Genomic DNA, 18,571 nt, shown 5'->3' with positions numbered 1-18,571 from the left:
CTCTCCCAACTCACTCTTCAACCCGGCTCATCAAATTACTATCTTTTTCATCCCTCACACCATAAAACCCTTCATCAATCATCCTCTAACGAAAAATCTAACCATCTTCCTCAAGGAAACCCATCAAAGCTCTAATACCACCAGCACCCAAACCACCCTTAGGATATGCTACATAAACTGCATCATTCCATGCTCCCATCTTTTCTCTAAACTCACTCTTCCCCAATAATCTTGCTTGTTTAACAATCGTTTCATAGGCCTTCTTCAACGCCTTAATCCTATGTTTACCCAAGTTTCTTCCACCTTCAATGTGTGGTTGAGCACCCGTACCAAAAGTGATACGTTTAACATCTGGCTCTGCTGCACTCAATTGTTTCATCGAATAAAGTAGAAGAGATTCCACTGTACCGGATGGAGCGTTTGGAAACTCGAGCGAGAATTTTACTTGGTATCCATTTTCAGGACTGAGTTGATGAAGAACATTAATGGCATGAATTGTTCCATCTGGACCTTGAGCGTAAAAGTATTTACGATGAGCTTCATCAACCCAAGGTCTAATTTCTGTAAGATGAACTTGAGTACCCTTTCGATTCTTTTGCCAATCTGCAACTCGTGCGTTGACCTTTTCTTTGAAATCATCTGGAACTGGTTCATTGAATGGAAGGGTTTGAAGTTTTATACCCTCCTTTTCAGCATGTCGAACTTTACGTGCCAGATCATTATCCCTAGCTGCAGGATTATTTCTAGGATCAGCACGTTCTTCGGCTGTAGGAGATAAAGTACGCCATCCAAATTTTTCACCAAGATATTCTTCGGTACGAGGACCGACAATCATCCAAATTGGCTTGAGATTCTTGTGTTCAGTATTCAAGTAGTTGAGGAAGGCCGAGACAATAGACGGTGTTTGAGATTTGTCACAAAGAGGCTCTCCAACAATAATGGCATATGAGTTATGAATAACATAACCTTGAGCTGCACCAGTAGTTGTGTGTCTCCATACGTGATAACGTTTGTCTAACCAAGAGGTATTGGCTGCATCACCATAATTGGCAATCAATTTCTCCAAAGGTGGTAGTAATTCAGGACTGAATTCCACTCCATCCTTCTCCCAAACTGGATTGAGCGTTGACGCATCTTCATGACGAAGAGCGAGAGTAGGAGGTATGGCTGGAAGAGACTTAGGATCTCTTGGAAATAGAGATGCAAGACGAATATTGCCGAGACTGAGGAAAAGGTATGTGAGACGTTCAAGACCAATACCACACCCTGCATGAGGTGGTGCTCCCCATCTGAAACCTTCAAGATATTCGGGCATACTTTCTGGTTTGACACCCTTTTGTTTCATGCGCTTTTCCAAAAATTCAGCATCATGAATACGTTGACCACCAGTCAAGATTTCTTGACCACGCATAAAGATATCGAAGGAATTTGTGAATCGATCATCATCTGGATCGGGCATGGTGTAGAATGGTCGAACAGAAGCAGGGAATTTGTCGAGGATATAATAATCAGTGTGATACTTTTCCTTAACCAACGCACCCAAGCGAATTTCAGCTCTAGTGGAAAGATCCTCGGTCTCAGATGGCACACTTCCATCTTCTTCTACCCAACCAGAATCAACTAGCATCTTAACACCGGTAGAAAATGGAATTCTTGGGGGTTTCGTCTAACCATTCAACCTTGGTGTGTGGATAAAATTGATCAATGAGATCGATTTCTTTTTGGTATCGGTCGTAAATTCCTTTCCAAAGGTTCTTGAACATACCATCAATGAGAGTCAAAGCTTCATGATAATGCTCTTCCAAAGCCATCTCAAGATCCAATCCAGTATATTCAGTCAAATGACGAGGTGTGTTACTATCTTCTGCACGGAAAACTGCACCAATTTCGTAAACTCTTTCGAAATCAGCTGCTATACACATTTGTTTAGCCAACTGCGGTGATTGGGCCAAGAAAGCGGATCTTCCAAAATAATTGAGCTCAAAAACTGTTGCACCAGATTCAGTAGCACCTCCTTGTAATTTTGGTGTATGAATTTCTATGAAGCCTTGTGTATCAAGATATGATCGGAAAAGGTTGCAAATTCCGGATTGGATACGGAAAATTGCTTGTGCTGGAGTTGTTCGTAAATCGATAATTCTGTTGTTCAACCTCACTCTTTGTGGTAAGGATCGTTTTTGGTGATGAGCGGTATCCATGGAAGCTATTTTGGCGTTAGTTACAGATCATACATCTATCCATTCCACGAAAGACTTACTTCTGCTCTCAAGATTCTTGTCATCCAATTTTGCAAAAGCATGACGTGCAAGATCAGTAGACGCACGAGAAGGAGGACCCCTAGGCGTATCTGTTGAAGTTGGTGACATTGGCTGACTTGCAGGAATTGAATCATCTCCAGAATCATCGTCCATGTCAATTTCCTTTTCTCTGTTGATATTTTCCGCATCGTATACTGTGAATGGTACATTTTCGGTCAATGGAACCACTCTATGGATTTCGTAAACCTGTAATTCATAATCATGAACTGTGGCATTCTTAACAGTTTGAAGGGATTTTCGAATTTTGGCATGGGCAACGACAATTGTTTCGGCGGGGTAATGTTCAACTGTTCGGACCATCTGTTCGGAAATTGTACCATGTTCTGTGGAAATAAAGCTTGTTAGATATGTTCCCCGTGGCACCGCTGCAAAAATGAAGACTCACCACCACCATGTTCTTCCCCCGGTTTGAAGCTCTGTAAAACTCCTTGAATTGTGACAGTTTGTTGACGGAAAACGATGAATACCAATTTGGCAGACATTCTACGGAGGGTATGCATTCGAGCTCTGAAGTTAATGATTTGACCATCCATTTCTATCATAGTATTAGCAGATGGTACTAAAATGAAGGAAGATCAACTTACCAGCCCAATTGATATCCTTGAACAAAGCTCTCTCCTCATGCCTCCAATGTTTACTTTGTATCATACTGTATGGCCGATAGAGCTGTGTGAGAGCCTCGGGCCCTTCTTTCAAGAACTTTTCATCCTCTATTCTTGCCAAAGATTGCCTCTTCTTGTTCTCCGCCTTTGAGCGCTCCTTATCCATACTTTTTCTAGCCCTGTTTTGTTCAATTATCTCTCGACTAACTCGTCGGGAATTTGATCGCTCGGGAGTTTGAGCTCCATGATTTCGAGGAGAAGATGGTGTAGCTCCATTGGATGCAGAAGAGCCATCAATCCCTTCTTCTTTGCTTGGTACGGATGGCACGTTTTCACTGCTCGAATTGTTGCTGTTGGGTTTGCCAATGCGATCTGGTATCAATTTACTGAGGCGTTTCTTTAAGGCAGACATGATGTCAAATATATGTTGTCTCTATCTTGAGCTCGAATGAAATTTCGGGAACAATCCAGGTATCTTCTAAGAAGATGCCGAAAAATTATGTAGGTATGATAGTTTCTTTAGTTTGGTCGCGAGTAAGATATGATCCCACTGCAATAAGATGATGAATCCCACGGATTGTTTCTGAGAGGATTTATTCAAACAATGCTGGAACTTTGGGATGAGTTGTGTTGCCGACTCAAAAACTGACGATCAAGCTATTTATTCGAATTTGTTGGTCTACGGAACATCCGGGAAGTGCGGAGTTCTTTTTTGATCGTTGACTCAACCTTAAGTCAGTCGATTTGAAGATAATTCCTGCTGATTCTTCTTGATTGTTGATTGGTGATTGGTGTATCGATGAAAGGAAATATAAGAGGTTGGTATGCGGGGGAGATAGGAAGAGGAATGATTATGTTGGTTTTATAAAAGGAAGAGATGAGAAGCAAGTAAGAAGAGAATTGAAGATTAAGTCTGTCCTTGTTATTAATCTCAAGTACCAGTGGTCTGGTAGAGAGTTAGAGTGAGAGGGAGAGGAAGTGAGTGCGAGAGATTCTGTGTAAAAGAGAGATAATAAAAGAAAGCTACTCCCGTACTGTACTTATTATATTTGATGACCCGGTAAGGGAAAAAAGCTGAAAACTTGGAGGGGACTGGGGGCGTTACAAAAATCCAAGCATCGGATAAGTTCTAGGCATGCAAGGCGCGAAAGCTTATGATGAATAATTTACTACTGCTAACACCTGGGCACTGATTAGATTTGATGATACCTATTTCGAACTAGGTACTCGAAGAATCCCTCCTGGATTCAAGCCTTTCTTTCTTTTACCAACAATTCATGGAAGTATGGAATTTCCGATTAAATGAAAAAGATCCCGATACATTTTCCTCTCGGTTGTAGTAGGTAGGTACCTATGCATTGATCAACAACTGGCTATTCTGAGTGACTGAATTATACTACAGAATACTTATGCGATGATGTCAGAGTTCATCACTCACTTTATGATGTCTGTGGGAGTGTCACAGCTCAAAACACAGATAATAGATAGATCCATATCTTAATCCAATCCACCTGCGAAAGAAAAAGATTTCCATGATCCATCACAACAGGATAAGAGACAAATAAATCAAATGGATCAACAAACAAACGCCAAGACCTTTATATGGCTCGTACTCACAATGCAACGGCGAAGAGATGTGGGTTAAATAAATGCCGGTATCAAGTACATGTACATACTTGGAATTATCCTTGTTTATTTGATGTTTAAATGGTTATTTACCAAGTTAATACTAGGTAGTTATCAACATCGAAGGTTACCCGCGACATCGTTCAAAATAGATGATGGGAATTACGGGCCTTGGATAAGTCAATATCGGGTGGAATTTAAGAGAACGATGCATGTCTTACCGCATTTGATGAGAATTTGATGAGATTCCTGTATTAAGTAAATGATGCGGTTCCCAGATTCACCATGATTTCTACACTGTACTCGACTGAACACGGCTGTACTCGACTCCTGTTGGTAAGATACTGAATTGGGGAAAAGCCATTTATCTTTCTACCTATCAGATTTCATTCCATCATCCTGGAGTCATTGAAAGTACCCTGTATTTCTCACACCTTCTATTTTCAGCTGTTTTGCTGCTTCCGATCACTGCCACATGTGTTCAGCCACAAGCAAGAAGATTAACGGACATTCATCTCCGGTCTTCTTTCTCGCCTCAAGCTATTCACGAAAACAACTCAGATATGAAAGATGCTGAAAAAATAACCTTGGCGTAAGATAACTCATCACGGTCCGTACCTGCCAAGATTTGTAGGTCTATCAAACTGGTTATTTTGGTGCTACCAATTCGAGGAGTCGAGTCATTCACGTGTCTGCGAGTCATGGACATCAAAACTCACTTTAAAAGCTAATTCTCGAGCATGGCGAGTACGGCCTCCACGGCAGTGGCTCCCAGAGGGCTAGCGGAGCGGCATTCAAGTTCATTTCGGTATGTCAGATATTAACATCACGTGACTTATATCACATGAGCAGCCGCGCGTCCAAACACGCGAAAGTGTGAAAAATCATGCCACAATATCCAGACAGCCATACATTAGACTGGCTCATTGATTACTTTACCACCTGGCACAGCCCCTGCGGCAGGTTGGCACAAATGACGTCCTCGACTCCCCTCCAAGAATAACTTTTAGTCTTTTACAGGCCGAGCACTTCATTTTCATGGATTTCCCACGAATTGGACCCTGGTTTTATGTTTGACGGCCGAAGGATACCATGCAATAAATGGTAACATCCTCTAGAACTCGAAAGGGAAGAAAAAGAGAAATGAATTTACAATTTCAAATCATTTGAATTAATTCAAACTCAAATCAATCAATTCAATTCAAATCACATCTTCTCTTAGGGGTAAGATAATAAAAGGTCATGTACAGACAGATATCCGGGTGACAGATTCAAGTGACAGATAATACCTACTGGGTAGATATCACCTACCTCACACCTGGCGCGACAAAACGGCAACATTCCCTCATAATAATTTACCCTCACGGCTCATCATTTATTTATTATTTATTATTTACATTTACCTACCTTACCTAGTACTCGGAATCCTTTATATACTCAACATCATAAATCCCTGATCTTACCCACAAATATCCTCTTTCCAAGCCCTACGCACTTCTCACAACTCAAGCCGCATACTCCAAGTCTACTTTTCCAGCTCTTATTACAGTATTTACATTAATTAATTCCCATTTCTCAATTTAAATTTGAATTCGAATTCGAATTTTACTTCTTCAGATTCAAATCCTTACTCGTCCTCAAAAGGACTGTTCAATGACAAACGAATATTACGATACCAGCTCAGAATCAAATTTACTTTTAAAAATGAAAGCTACAATATGGCGAGGTCTGATGGCCATTGGCATGAAATTCCATCATTTTGCAGATCCTAAACCACCAGCACCTAATTTCAAAATTCGAATACCCTCTCGATTATGTCCCCGCGGGGGATATTTTAATCTTATCTTTTATGTCCCGCAATCATATGTGGAAGGGTCAGATGAAGATCGATATCGATTTCCCGTCGTAGTAAATTATCATGGAGGAGGTTTTACATTGGGAACCGGAACTGATGATGCGAGATGGGCTTCTGCCGTTATTCATACCGTGGATGCTGTATTTGTCAGTGTGGAATATCGTCTTGCGCCTGAATATCCTTTTAGTGTAGGAGTTGAAGATGGCACCGATGCTGTGATATATTTGGCCGCGCATGCAGAAGAATTACGATTAGATCCTCATCGAATGGCATTATCGGGATTCAGTGCTGGAGGAAATTTCGCATTTACAGTCCCTCTCATGCTTCACGATCTACAAAACGATGCCGGAAAACGCACGCTGGCAGATCTCACAAGTGCGACTACAAATGCAGATGGAAGTCCTTCTACAAATGCTAGTCGACAGGACCTCGATAAAACAAAATACGAATCATCTACCTCGGCCGCATCATCTAGCACACTTACTTCACACCTCCGACCCAATCCCTATCAAGGAGAACCTCAAAGTAGAAATCAATCCACGACATCAATAGCCAAAATCCCCTCTCTCGAACCCACCGCACTAGAAATTGCTCAGGAAGTTCCAGACCTCACCATCCGCGCCATAGTATCCTTCTACCCACCCACCGATTTCCGACAAACCCGCGATGAAAAACGGGCCACGAATCCCGCTCCTCAGAAAAATCTCCCCCCAATGCTCACCCGCCTCTTCGACGAATCCTACATGCACCCCATCGATTCGATCGATCTTCGCGATCCCTACCTCTCTCCCGCAGCCGCCACTGACAAATTCCTCCGAGATGCCTACCCACAAGACATCGTGCTATACACCTGTGAATACGACATGTTAAACGTAGAAGGCATCGCCTTCGGCGAACGACTCTCCTCACCCGCGATTGGCAAATCCGTCAAAGGCGGCCTCATCAACTGCGTCCCGCACGCCTTTGACAAAAAACCCAACCCCATCTCCTTCCCCAAAGCCGCCGATCGCTGCTACGAAGAAGCCTGCGCGGAACTAGCCCGCGTCTTCGGGAGCGGCAAAACAAGCGAGGAAGATCGGAGACAACTCGGTAAAAGTAAAGTCGTAGATCGCTTCGAGGAACAGGATAAAATTGCAGGAGTTTCAGATCGCGCGAGAGATCTCATCGATAATACGAGTTTAGCGGAAGGAAGAAGGGAGAGTGGAATGGCGGATAATCATGGTGGGGTAGAGGGGACGGGGAGTATGAATATGAATATGAATGGAGAGGGCCAGAAAGAAAGAGAGATCCTGAAGAATTTTGAAAAGGAAGCTGACAGGGTTATTAAGATGAATGGGGGAATTGATGAGGAAGCTGTTGTTTAGTTTCTGGGTTTTTGGGGTTTTTGGGGATTAGGGGAACAAGGGACGAACCTTTTACATTTACATTTATTTACCCTTTTCATCTTTTGACATTGTTACGATTTACATTTTTTACATTTACATTTACATTTACATTTACATTTGGAGAACGGTAGAGGATAGTAAAGTAGAGTAGAGGAAGAGAAAGGGAAAGAGGAAAAGAGGAAAGAGTAGAGGAAGAGTAAAGAAGAAAGAAGAGATTTCTATAAAATTAGGTTTAGGTACTGATTTACATTCGTGTACTGTATCGTATGGCTGGCTGGCTATTTATATGTTATTTAATATGCCTGTTTGTAACGACGGTGTGGGGAGTAAGAGAAAGTAAGCTAGAGGACAAAGTGGGAGGGCAAATGAGAGAGAGATATAGAGAGGGGAAGAGAGAAGACAATGGATGAATGTCTATGATGATGATATGAAGTACTTTCTTCCCTCCCTCCTTTATATTCCTGGTAGAGTTAAAACCTAGGCGTGAAATAAAATTACGACATACTCCGTAACACGTGCACAGAATCAACCAAATATAGTCAATCAATCATTCGTTCATTCATGATATCTTCTTTGTGGTGCTATCTCATCCCTCCCACTCCTCTCTTGCTTTCCTTCATGCATTCATCCACCTTTCCCACTCAATTCATCCACCACTGTCTGCCACCAACCATCGCATCATAGTATGCTCTCTCCGGAATGTTTCATCATCCAAATCCGCATCTCGTAGCACCTCATTTGAGTAGGAGCTTTCAAGCTACCATACTCATCACACATCATATCACACTAATGTGTCATTGCGTAAAAATATTCATTGAACTCCGTTGGGAGAATCATGTCGCTTTCAAGCTACCATGTCTCAATGTCACAAAAACTTTGAATTTGGAAAATAAATCAACAGAAGAGGTAGAATGAACCTCGGGGGAAAAAAACTGATCAAAAAACGCCTTTGATGTGCCGGGGTTGTTGGTTGTAAAAACGTTAAGAAAGGGAAAATACATGACGGTGAATCTTTCGCTAATCGTTGGTCACATCGGGGGAAAAACGTGCTTTGGGTGGATAAATTTGGCGTTTTTTTTTTTTCGCATTCGCAAATTGAGAACTACCGGTGCCGAAACTTTAGGCCCGATTTATTGTTGGTGACGACAATGTCAATTTGTTATTAGAAGTCGTATTAGAGGATTTTTGGAACGGAAAGTATAGCTAAAAGCTAGAGGATTTGTTGACTCATAAAAGATGTTTACATATCCATCGTATCCCCACCATTGGCGAAGTTGAAGTTACCAGACTGTTCTCCATTGGTACCGAAACCAAAAGTATTACCAGCGATTTGTGGTTGACCATCATCAGCACCTTCCTCCTCATCAGAGAAGTATTTTTCAATCATGTTGTATGCCTTCATGTAGATCTCTTCGTTTGCGTTGGTTTGGCAATCGTGAATCTTCTCCATGCCGTGGCATTCCTCGATGAACAAGGCATATCGGTTAATGCTCTCAGTTCCTTCTCCGGCAGCATCCTTATCCATCTCACCAACCTTCAAGATATTCTCAAGACCATCAAGAGCAACTTGAATGATCTTGTTATCCGGGCAGGCCAAAAGATCGCAAAGTGGTTTGATGCACCCTTGGTTAACCAAGTAACGAATTTGCTCTGGCTTTTGAAGACCACCGGAGGTAGCATTGGAAATTGCCCAACAAGCTTCCTTGCGGGTCTTGAGGTCACCATTGGACAAAAGGTGAATTAGAGGTGGAATGATGTTGGCATCGATAACTGCTTGAATTTGAGTCGAGTTACCAGCAGTAACGTTGGAGATGGTCCAGCAAGCTTCCTTTCTAATACCATCCTTTCCTGAACTCAAAAGGGACAACAAAGCTGGGAGAGCACCACAGTTAATGATAACTTGAGTTTGAACGTCATCACCAGTGACGATGTTTCCAACGGAACGAAGAGCGGGGGTTTGAACCGAGGTGGAGGCGTGCATCAACAGTTCCACGAGACGACGAGGAATACCGGCTTCGATGACAGCTTGTATCTTGTCATTGGCACCATCGGAAAGGTATGAAATTGCCCAACAAGCATCGATCAAAACTTCATCATCCAAAGAGTAAACGAGCTTGGCCAAAACTGGCAGAGCTGGTAAGATCTGCTATAATTGTAAGTCTTAGCATAATAAAGGGAGCAGAGTGGGAATCCTTACGGTAGTCCAATCAGGTTGTGGTGTCTTCCCACGACAGAAGTTGCTAAGAGTCCAGGTAGCATTACGGAGCATGCTCAACTTCCTGCTATCACCCAAAAGAGCGAGGAGAGGCTTGAGGGCACCACATCCCAAAACATAATCTCTGCATGATGGGCTATCACCAGCAATGTTTCCTAAAGCCCAAACGGCTTGTTCCCTAACATCTGGCTCGTGGCTTCCGAGCAACTCAACGAAAATTGGAACGGCACCAGCTTCAATAACAACTTGTGTTTGTTGAGCAGAACCAGATGCGATGTTTGTAAGAGCCCATGCTGCCTCGAATTGTACAAGTGTGTGAGGGGAACGGAGGAATTCAACAAATCGTGAAACGACACCAGTCTTAATAACTTCTTCGATAGGAGGGTTTCTTTCTTTTGAAAGTAACTTTCTGAATTTGGTTGTGGCTTGAATTTGTGCATCGATTTGTTCGGAAAATACGCCTTGTACCATTAAAGGAAGGTCATCGTTCAACTATTGAAAGGAAATCTTGATTAGCCATGGACAGGGTATTTGATAAGGAACAATTGTATTGTTCAGGTTGTGAAACCTAGCATTAACGTTCGCGATAAAGCTGTGAGAGAGGGTCAATCGCAGAAGCGAAAAACATTATCACTAGGAAACAGCAGCTACCCCACCAAGGTAAGTAAATAGTTGAAAGCTATTTTGAAAGTTCCTGGTGGTGGGGTATATTGAAAAGAAGTACTGGTATGACTGTGTAGAGCAAATGTGGGAAATAATGTGTGCGAGTGCCAGTTAGACAGAAATGAGTATGCGCGATCACAACTTACCTGACTTTCTGTAGGGGCGGTATCATCATCACTATCAGGCTCAGCACCTAAAGAGGCTCCCGGTCGTGAAGATCCTTCTCCTGCTGTAATACCTCTTCTCTTTGCAAGATTCTCATCACGCTTGACTTTTCTGATCTCGACTTGTTGTTCCTCGCGACGACGTCTTAATTCATCAGGCTTGAAAGTGTTCTTTGCTTTGAACTGAGTTCGACGATGCTCTGGGATATAACGATCGGCCATGGCTGCGATATGACTGAAATCGATATGTTTTTGTTGATTTGTAAAAGGAAGTAAGAGATTAAGAGACTTAAATCGAACACAACCTTACAGGTGGTGTAGATAAAATTTGAGTTTTAGATGTATTTGTTGTAGTGAATGAAAAGAGATTGGAGGGAAAATTATAGAAGTTTCTTTGGCTCCAATGGATTGAGAAGGCTCCAAAAGAATAGAAAGAGGAACAATCCGCCTCCAAGCTGAAAGCGGTAAAGCTAATTTGAAACGTGACCTTAGCGAAACATGAAAGGTTGAAAAGATTTGACTAGGGAAGAAGTCGAAAGCGTTCTCTGCGGTTCGTTGCTTTTGATTGGGCCGTGGTTGATTGGTGAGTTTGTGCCATGCAGGGAATATTATTAGGTAAGCACTACGTCGCGTCTACCATCGCCATAGATGCATCTGCATGAGATTCAATTAACGCGTCTATTTATTTACAAGCAAGGTGAGAAGACGAGAGGGAGGATCAAAAAATCATAGAAAAGATACATTTCCTTTACTTTATCTACTTCACCGTACATGTCCATCTAGATACAACAGAGTCTTTGGTGTTTAATCTTTACCTTTACGAGTCAGGAGTGATGAGGCTATCAGCTTCACTCGCATCCATCAAAGCATTTTGAGATTCAATCAACCTCATTAACATCAACGCATTTATTTATAAGGAAAAGGCGAGGAGCAGGCACAGCACAGACCGTACTCCACACGGATTCCAAAGGATATTCACTATACAATCTGTGCATCACGAGTTTTATGGCAGGTAGAGTTACTTCTGTCGCATCTACCGTACAGAGCATTTGACATTTGATCAACTACAACGTATCTACTTATAAGGAAGAGGCAAGGGGCAATCACGGGAAACATACTTCATATACACTCAAAAGAACGTTCAACATACAAATTGTTCGCCAAAAGCTTGTGTTCCTAGATCTATGACCAACTAGTTTTATTTTCGATTTCCTTTGAAGTGAACAAACACTGCTACCAGGAGTATCATTTAAAAAGGTAAAATAGTAGCGCAGGGTTCCCAAGTATTCTTCGAAGTATTTCAAAATGGAGAATGTACAAGAAAACGACAGCGTCGCAGCAATACCTAAATCCGAAATGGCCATTCCCTCGGGGTTTCATACGGTTGAGCAAATCAAGAATCTGGATATCCTACCAGGTGGAACTGTGAAAAAGCAATTTGTCAACGTAATAGGATTCGTAATGGATTATCAACCCCCTATAAAACTAGGGGGACAGGTGGGTAAATCCATACATAACACAAAATACACTTCGCCTGCGCAATACACACTAACGTATTTGCTCAGATTTTAAAAGCAGTTTTCAAATCAAAGATTATTCTTCACGATCAGAGAGACTAGGCTTAAGAATGAGTGTTTTTGCATCAGAGGATAGAATGCCACGAATCTATAATCCCAAAGATGCGGTGCTTATCCGTAATGCAAAGGTACACCCCGCCTCATTTCCTAGAGTTCTGCTTGTCGATTGACAAATCATAGGTTCAAATGCGCATGGGAGAAATACAGTTATTATCTCACATTTCCACTGAATACCATATACTCCGTTCTGCGAACATCCCTAAAGCTATTTTCCCCATTTCCAAAGCTCCTTGGATTTCGACACCGCCTGCTAGATGCCGACGTCCAGAACCAATCGAGACCAAGTATGTGATATGGTCAAATCAACACCTCGATGAACTCGAGCTCCCTAACACTCAAGAATTTCAGGAAAAAGCAGACAAAGCTATGAATGTCAGGGACAAGTATAGTCTCCTCAAAGATGTGAAGGAAGGTTCCTTCCACGATATCATCGGTGAAGTGAGAAAGATCTATGGAGCTAGTTATGATATGGTTACTGTTTACCTTACGGACTACACAGCTCACCCTAACTTTTATAATTATATTCTACCGGAGTTATCTGATGTCACGACGGAAGGTCGCGATGGTGATGATTACGGTTATATAAAAGCAAAGCCTAGGGATGAAGCGAAAGAATGGAAAGGTCCATTCGGGAAAATGACCATTCAGCTCACATTATTCGACTCGCATGCCGATTTCGTTAAAGAAAAGGTCAAGGAAGGTCAGTGGCTTCGTTTAACCAACGTTCAATTCGTTGTCGGCAAGGCGGGTCTATTGGAGGGCAAGCTTCGTGGTGATCGAGGGTCATTTGAGGGTAAAGTCCAAGTCGAGATCATGAAACAATCTGAAGATCCTCAGAGCAATGATCCCCGATGGAAAGAATGTGTTCAACGAAAACATGATTGGAACAAAAAGCACAAAAAGGACATGGAGAGATTTCAAGAAGAAATCGCGAGGGTGGGAACCAAGCGCAAAGCTGATGGACAACCAGGCGGGAAGAATTCTAAGGCCCGAAGAAAGGAATTACGAGCTAAAGCAGATGCCAAAACTGCTGTGATCGAGACGAAGGTTACTAAAAATCTTGATTTGAATGACAATGGTAAGTCTTCGTGCGATGAGTTGTTCATCATTAATAATTCTATAGTGGTATTACATCCTTCTCGGCCTTATGATGGTATAGTGTCTCTATCAACTATTCTCCAACGCACGCCCCTTTCCTCTGATCCCAAATATGCCGGAATTCACGTACCCTTCGAGAACAAAAATTACAAGGCCAATGTTCGAGTGGTAGATTATTTTCCTGAAAATATTGCCGACTTTGCTGTTGGCCGCAAACCTAGCGAATATGACTTATTATCTGATTACAGCGGTGATGAAGATGACGGCCCTGAAAATAATATGCAGAGTTTTCGCGATGGAGAAATTTCAGAAAAGAAGTGGAAATGGAGATTTGCACTTGTGGTTGAGGACGCAAATCCAGATGCTTCTAAGGACAGAGCTACTCTTATTGTGGGAAATAGAGATGCACAGCTGTTATTTAATGATCTGAATGATGCTTGCAAGTATGACTTCCCATCCTTAACCCCAGATTATCGTGCTTGTATGTCATCGAGGAAAGCAAAGCTAACAAGACTTTAAAGCCTACGAAGAAACCCAGAAATGCTGAACAATGTTAAAGAAAAACTCTTCACACTCTGGGGCGATTTAGAAGAGCAAAAAATAGCCATGCATGCAAAAGAGGTCCAAGAAAAACCGCAAGAAGAAGAATCGCCGCCAGAGATTTCCAAAGCAGCAGATTCAGAATCCGATGACGAAGAAGATGTCTCCAAACAAACCAGCGGTAGTCTACCACCAGACGACGAGGAAACAGAGACCTTGAGCTACCAAAAACAAAACAAAATCCCCAAGAAATCTACAACTTCTATGGAAATAGACCTCAATCTACAAAGAAAAGAGAAGAATAAAAAAGTAGAAATACAACTAGAAATTAAACCGAGGAATAAACCCTTTGAATGCTGCATCAAGCAGTACGGTATCAAAGTAAATGAAGAAGATACGGAGAAAGCTGATGCGGGCGAGGGAAAAAGATGGCAGAGAGTGTTCGGACTGTGGGGAACTACGATTAGATAGATTAGTGCGGGCTGGCTGGCTGGGTATGAGGGGTATGGAATTGGATGTTTGTTGTGTGTATATATGATGTATGCTGTATGGATTAGAAGTTGGGATTTTGATATCTTGATTGTGTTTATTGTAATCTTAGGAAAAGTTAAGATCAATTACCTAGTAATTATGTGAGATGGATAATTTATGCTGGGGTAGGGTGGGATCACTAGATCGATCTGCTTCGTTTTGATGAGTGGGAATTGGGTTGGGTTGGCTTGTGGATACTCGTGATCAGTAGGTAGGTAGGTAGGTAGGTGTCTGTACCTAAGAGTATTTGATATATTCTTGATATGCAAATACTAGTGTAGACACATATTTACAAGTATAACTAGTGGGCTTTGTGTTTTAGTTGGATTTTAATGAAATTAAAATCTGGATATGGATAATTTTGCTAGATATATATAATAAATTATCAATATATTTATATATTGATTGAACCTAAAGTATAAATGTAAATTTAAACTATGAGTATTCTAAATCTATATAGATAATAGGTTATTATGAATATTTCAACTCGGTATAGAAAAGATAATAATCTATAATGAATATCTGAAATTAATATAAATGATAATCTACTACGAATATCTTAACTCAACATGGATAATACTATCGAAGGGAATGTGCTCGTGATTGTTATCCAAAAGACTATTGTTGGCGTTTCGTTAGGAAACATAAGAGGTTACTGATTGACTCTCCCCTACACGTCGTAATATTTGAGCTGCGGGTTTAGAATGAAAATCACGGAGCGCCGGGTATTGAGGCCATCTAAGGGAAATGTAGGTGATTCGTGAAGGGATTTAAAAGGCAAAAGACAGGTTCTCATGGATACATGAGTTGCGGCGTGGAATAGATGTCCTAGTCGCTTGTGTAACAAGTATGGTGACTTTTGTGGGGGGAAAGTTTCTTTTTACCTCACTCGAGGGAAGAGCTTGGATGAATTGTACTACGCGCTGATAATCAGCCGGGACATCTATGATATAAAATTAGTCCTCTATGACCAGAGTTCAACGCGGAGCGTACTAATTCAGGAGCGCTCATTGTAGAATATGTCCACACTCTTTGCCAACCAGGAATGCTAATCATCGTTCTAAGGTCCACATGAAACCAAAGCTAAGGCCGACTCCCAATACTCTGGATACCATCCCGAATTTTCCCAATCAATAATAACCACCTCAAAGGTATCATCGTTAGCCTTAGAATCTTGAACTTCGGCCGAAGCCGGCGAAGGTATTCTTTTGACCATGATATTCTCCCGTTGAAAATCGCCATGAGTGAAAACAGGTTTATGGCCCTTGAACACAGCAGGAAATGCATGTCGATAGAACTCCACCCTCTCTCCCATATAACCATTAAACATAGCTTTTCTGCGCATCGCTTCATTGAACTCATCCTCCGTATCGAACGGACCGTCTAGACGATCGCATGAACTATCGCCCGTCCAAAATATGCAATCGAGAATGCCACGTCTCCCGATACTACCATAATAACCCGGGGAAGGAAGAGAGCGGAGGCGATTAATATATTCTCGAAATTGGGCGGATAAATTATCCTTTTGTTGCACACTTAGGGAGCTCTATTCTTCTTTCAAAGTTTTACCTTCAATGTATTCCATTGTGATGTAGTTGGTGTCTACTTCGACATTCGTTCGACGACATCTTCCGAGAGTGGCGTAAATGGCATATACTCGAGGCACTGGTACTGTTGATTTTGTTTCGCGATTGACAAATAGCATATTCTCCCCTTCTATGAGATTGACATTAGAACCATACTTGATCATATGAGGCCCAATTCGAACAAGGGTATGGGCTCCATCCTCATTATATTTCTTTGCATTGTGGATTTCTTCGGTGCTTGGAAGTGGTTGTGGAAGTTCGTTTGAGGGCACGAAGTAAGGTAGTGTAATTGTTGCCATGACATGAATTTCGGGTTCAAATATGACAATGCAATCGTTGATTGGCAGAAAGCTTTGTTACACGCACTGTATTGCAAATGCTTGAGAGTATGTTTAGTTTAATTGAGGGTTCACGAGGCACGTCAAAATTAGAAGAAGTTCACAGGAATTGAGGTGAGTAGAGCGTGGGATCGCGTCTTGTTGCGGTGTGAGCGCGCGCGGGGTTTCCAAATGGACCTAACTTAATTCGGTATAGCGCGCACCACGACGACGAATGCTGTTTTGTCTAACAATGCAACGCTGACCAGGTGAGATGGCTGGAGATATTCCAAAATGTCCCCCGTCTCATAAGCTTCGAGGCCTTGTAGCCATTGATTAGAACAAGAAACTGTTTAAGCTACGGATGGGATCTTTCTCTCATCCTACCAGCATTGTAGTGATGGGGTCGAGATATTCAATTTGATCTAGATGTCAGAATTTAATCCATCCATTGGCCGGATTCAAGGCCAAGATGGTGCTCTGTGGAAGTTTACACAACAAGAAGAACCTTCACTATACCATAGTATTTGCGTTCCCAAGTCGAACACTAATATATACCTGCGAGATAATCGTCACCTGTCTTTGATTTAATCCATCACCATTATGTGTGAAATTTCGGCAAAAATATAACTCAGCCCATTCCGCAATCCACGCTTCGTTCTCCGATGCAGTGCGAGACCTCATAATCTCGTAGCTAGCGAGACAACCTGGAAACTGACTAACGAATCTTTATGATGGAATGTGGAGAATTCAACATGCTATTCGAGTTGACAAGTATCAAAACACATTCCCCGCAGATCTCAACCCACTTGACTCTTATAGAAAACCATCGTTCTTGGTGATAAAACATGCTCCCGAAAGCTTCATCCGCGAATATTCAAAGGCTCATCGATACGATCATTGTCTTGTTGGTATTCTCAAAGACAACACTAACCATACAAGAAGAATTGTCTCTTAAGTCATAGCATGAGGGGTCAACTGTATCAACCTGATTTTAGTGCCACATGGTTTCCGCTGAATTAGACAATATTACTGACCAGCTCACTTGCGAGGAACTCGGTCATCTGCAACGGACTATGGCCATTCAAAGATTTTATAGCCTCAGTGTCCTTGTGAAAGATCCGAAACATTTGAGAAAAGATTTTGACGGATACCGTCTAGCCGGACGGGCATAGACGCAAGATCAAGGTTGAAGTCCTCCTCGAGTAGGGCATAAAGAGGGCATCCAGATCTTACAACAACAAGTATCTCACTCGGCGTCCCACAAGTGAAGCCGCTGCTGTTTTGTAATGCTGCAATGTTCAGTATTCGGCAGTCGGAATAAAGTTGTTTCTGAGTAAATCAGAGTGTGAGTTTGTCGCCTGTCACACAAATTATCTTAAAACTAATGGTATGGATGATCAAAGTTCAAAAGATTCTCCGAAGTAAATGCCTGGAAATGTGTTTTTCGCTTCTGACCCAGGATCCAGATGTGTCGATAGGCCAAGAAGAATACACTGCTAGTATTTTCAGCAGATCCCTTTCAACTTATGCTTGGGTGCATTTCGATTTATGGTAATTATGCTTCGAGTGTTTGAAACTTATGATGCACGAACACTTTCACTCAAGAGCCTTTGAATATTCTTAAATGCCAAAATGCAACGGGAATTCTAATGCAATATAATTACTGTAGAAGACACTTACGGACCCTTTATATCCACTTTCAAAAAGTAGAAGACGACTAAGAGCGTCTAAGTCTGCGAACTTCCCCCGCCCAAAATATACAGAAGTGCAACTTACAGTTTCCACACTCAATGATAAATTTTCAGAACATCTACACCAGTGGATTGGTCAAGTTACTAACGACTACTACTACTACTCACAAAAAGATAGAGACAAATAGTAAAATACGATATCACTAAACAAAGTTCATACTAAACATTAAAACTTGTAAGAATGAAGAATGAATAATAGTAGATATTGTATACGTAGCTAGTGTTACTAGTCTTGAAAGGTTAATACTGAAGAGCTAAAAGTCTATTTATTACCTGCCAG

At 41.8% G+C, this 18,571-nt stretch overlaps 7 protein-coding genes across 7 annotated transcripts; 4 read left to right on the top strand and 3 right to left on the bottom strand.

The window, feature by feature from the left end:
• Nucleotides 1–97: 97 nt before the first annotated feature.
• On the bottom strand, nt 98–3,332 carry SS1G_11475 (hypothetical protein; the record flags this gene model as incomplete). The annotated part of the gene is made up of 5 exons (XM_001587433.1): nt 98–1,602; nt 1,766–2,203; nt 2,258–2,641; nt 2,704–2,853; nt 2,903–3,332. The coding sequence occupies 5 exons, from the start codon at nt 3,330–3,332 to the stop codon at nt 98–100; spliced, it is 2,907 nt and encodes a 968-aa protein (XP_001587483.1).
• A 1,499-nt stretch (nt 3,333–4,831) lies between these two features.
• SS1G_11474 (predicted protein) lies at nt 4,832–5,623 on the top strand (the record flags this gene model as incomplete). Its single annotated transcript, XM_001587432.1, has 3 exons — nt 4,832–4,882; nt 5,274–5,354; nt 5,498–5,623. 3 exons carry the CDS (start codon nt 4,832–4,834, stop codon nt 5,621–5,623), a joined length of 258 nt encoding a protein of 85 aa, XP_001587482.1.
• A 627-nt stretch (nt 5,624–6,250) lies between these two features.
• SS1G_11473 (hypothetical protein) lies at nt 6,251–7,765 on the top strand (the record flags this gene model as incomplete). The annotated part of the gene is made up of 1 exon (XM_001587431.1): nt 6,251–7,765. One exon carries the CDS (start codon nt 6,251–6,253, stop codon nt 7,763–7,765), a length of 1,515 nt encoding a protein of 504 aa, XP_001587481.1.
• Nucleotides 7,766–9,026: 1,261 nt separating this feature from the next.
• On the bottom strand, nt 9,027–11,050 carry SS1G_11472 (hypothetical protein; the record flags this gene model as incomplete). The annotated part of the gene is made up of 3 exons (XM_001587430.1): nt 9,027–9,929; nt 9,984–10,493; nt 10,811–11,050. 3 exons carry the CDS (start codon nt 11,048–11,050, stop codon nt 9,027–9,029), a joined length of 1,653 nt encoding a protein of 550 aa, XP_001587480.1.
• A 1,083-nt stretch (nt 11,051–12,133) lies between these two features.
• Nucleotides 12,134–14,574, top strand: SS1G_11471 (hypothetical protein; the record flags this gene model as incomplete). Its single annotated transcript, XM_001587429.1, has 4 exons — nt 12,134–12,325; nt 12,814–13,543; nt 13,589–14,006; nt 14,085–14,574. 4 exons carry the CDS (start codon nt 12,134–12,136, stop codon nt 14,572–14,574), a joined length of 1,830 nt encoding a protein of 609 aa, XP_001587479.1.
• A 629-nt stretch (nt 14,575–15,203) lies between these two features.
• SS1G_11470 (predicted protein) lies at nt 15,204–15,293 on the top strand (the record flags this gene model as incomplete). The annotated part of the gene is made up of 1 exon (XM_001587428.1): nt 15,204–15,293. One exon carries the CDS (start codon nt 15,204–15,206, stop codon nt 15,291–15,293), a length of 90 nt encoding a protein of 29 aa, XP_001587478.1.
• Nucleotides 15,294–15,694: 401 nt separating this feature from the next.
• Nucleotides 15,695–16,519, bottom strand: SS1G_11469 (hypothetical protein; the record flags this gene model as incomplete). The annotated part of the gene is made up of 2 exons (XM_001587427.1): nt 15,695–16,017; nt 16,204–16,519. The coding sequence occupies 2 exons, from the start codon at nt 16,517–16,519 to the stop codon at nt 15,695–15,697; spliced, it is 639 nt and encodes a 212-aa protein (XP_001587477.1).
• Between the last annotated feature and the right edge of the window lie 2,052 nt (nt 16,520–18,571).

The sequence above is a fragment of the Sclerotinia sclerotiorum genome, genomic scaffold (genome assembly GCF_000146945.2).
Source record: "Sclerotinia sclerotiorum 1980 UF-70 scaffold_18 genomic scaffold, whole genome shotgun sequence".
Taxonomy (NCBI): Eukaryota; Fungi; Ascomycota; class Leotiomycetes; order Helotiales; family Sclerotiniaceae; genus Sclerotinia; species Sclerotinia sclerotiorum.
This window is presented reverse-complemented; position numbering and strand designations above follow the sequence as displayed.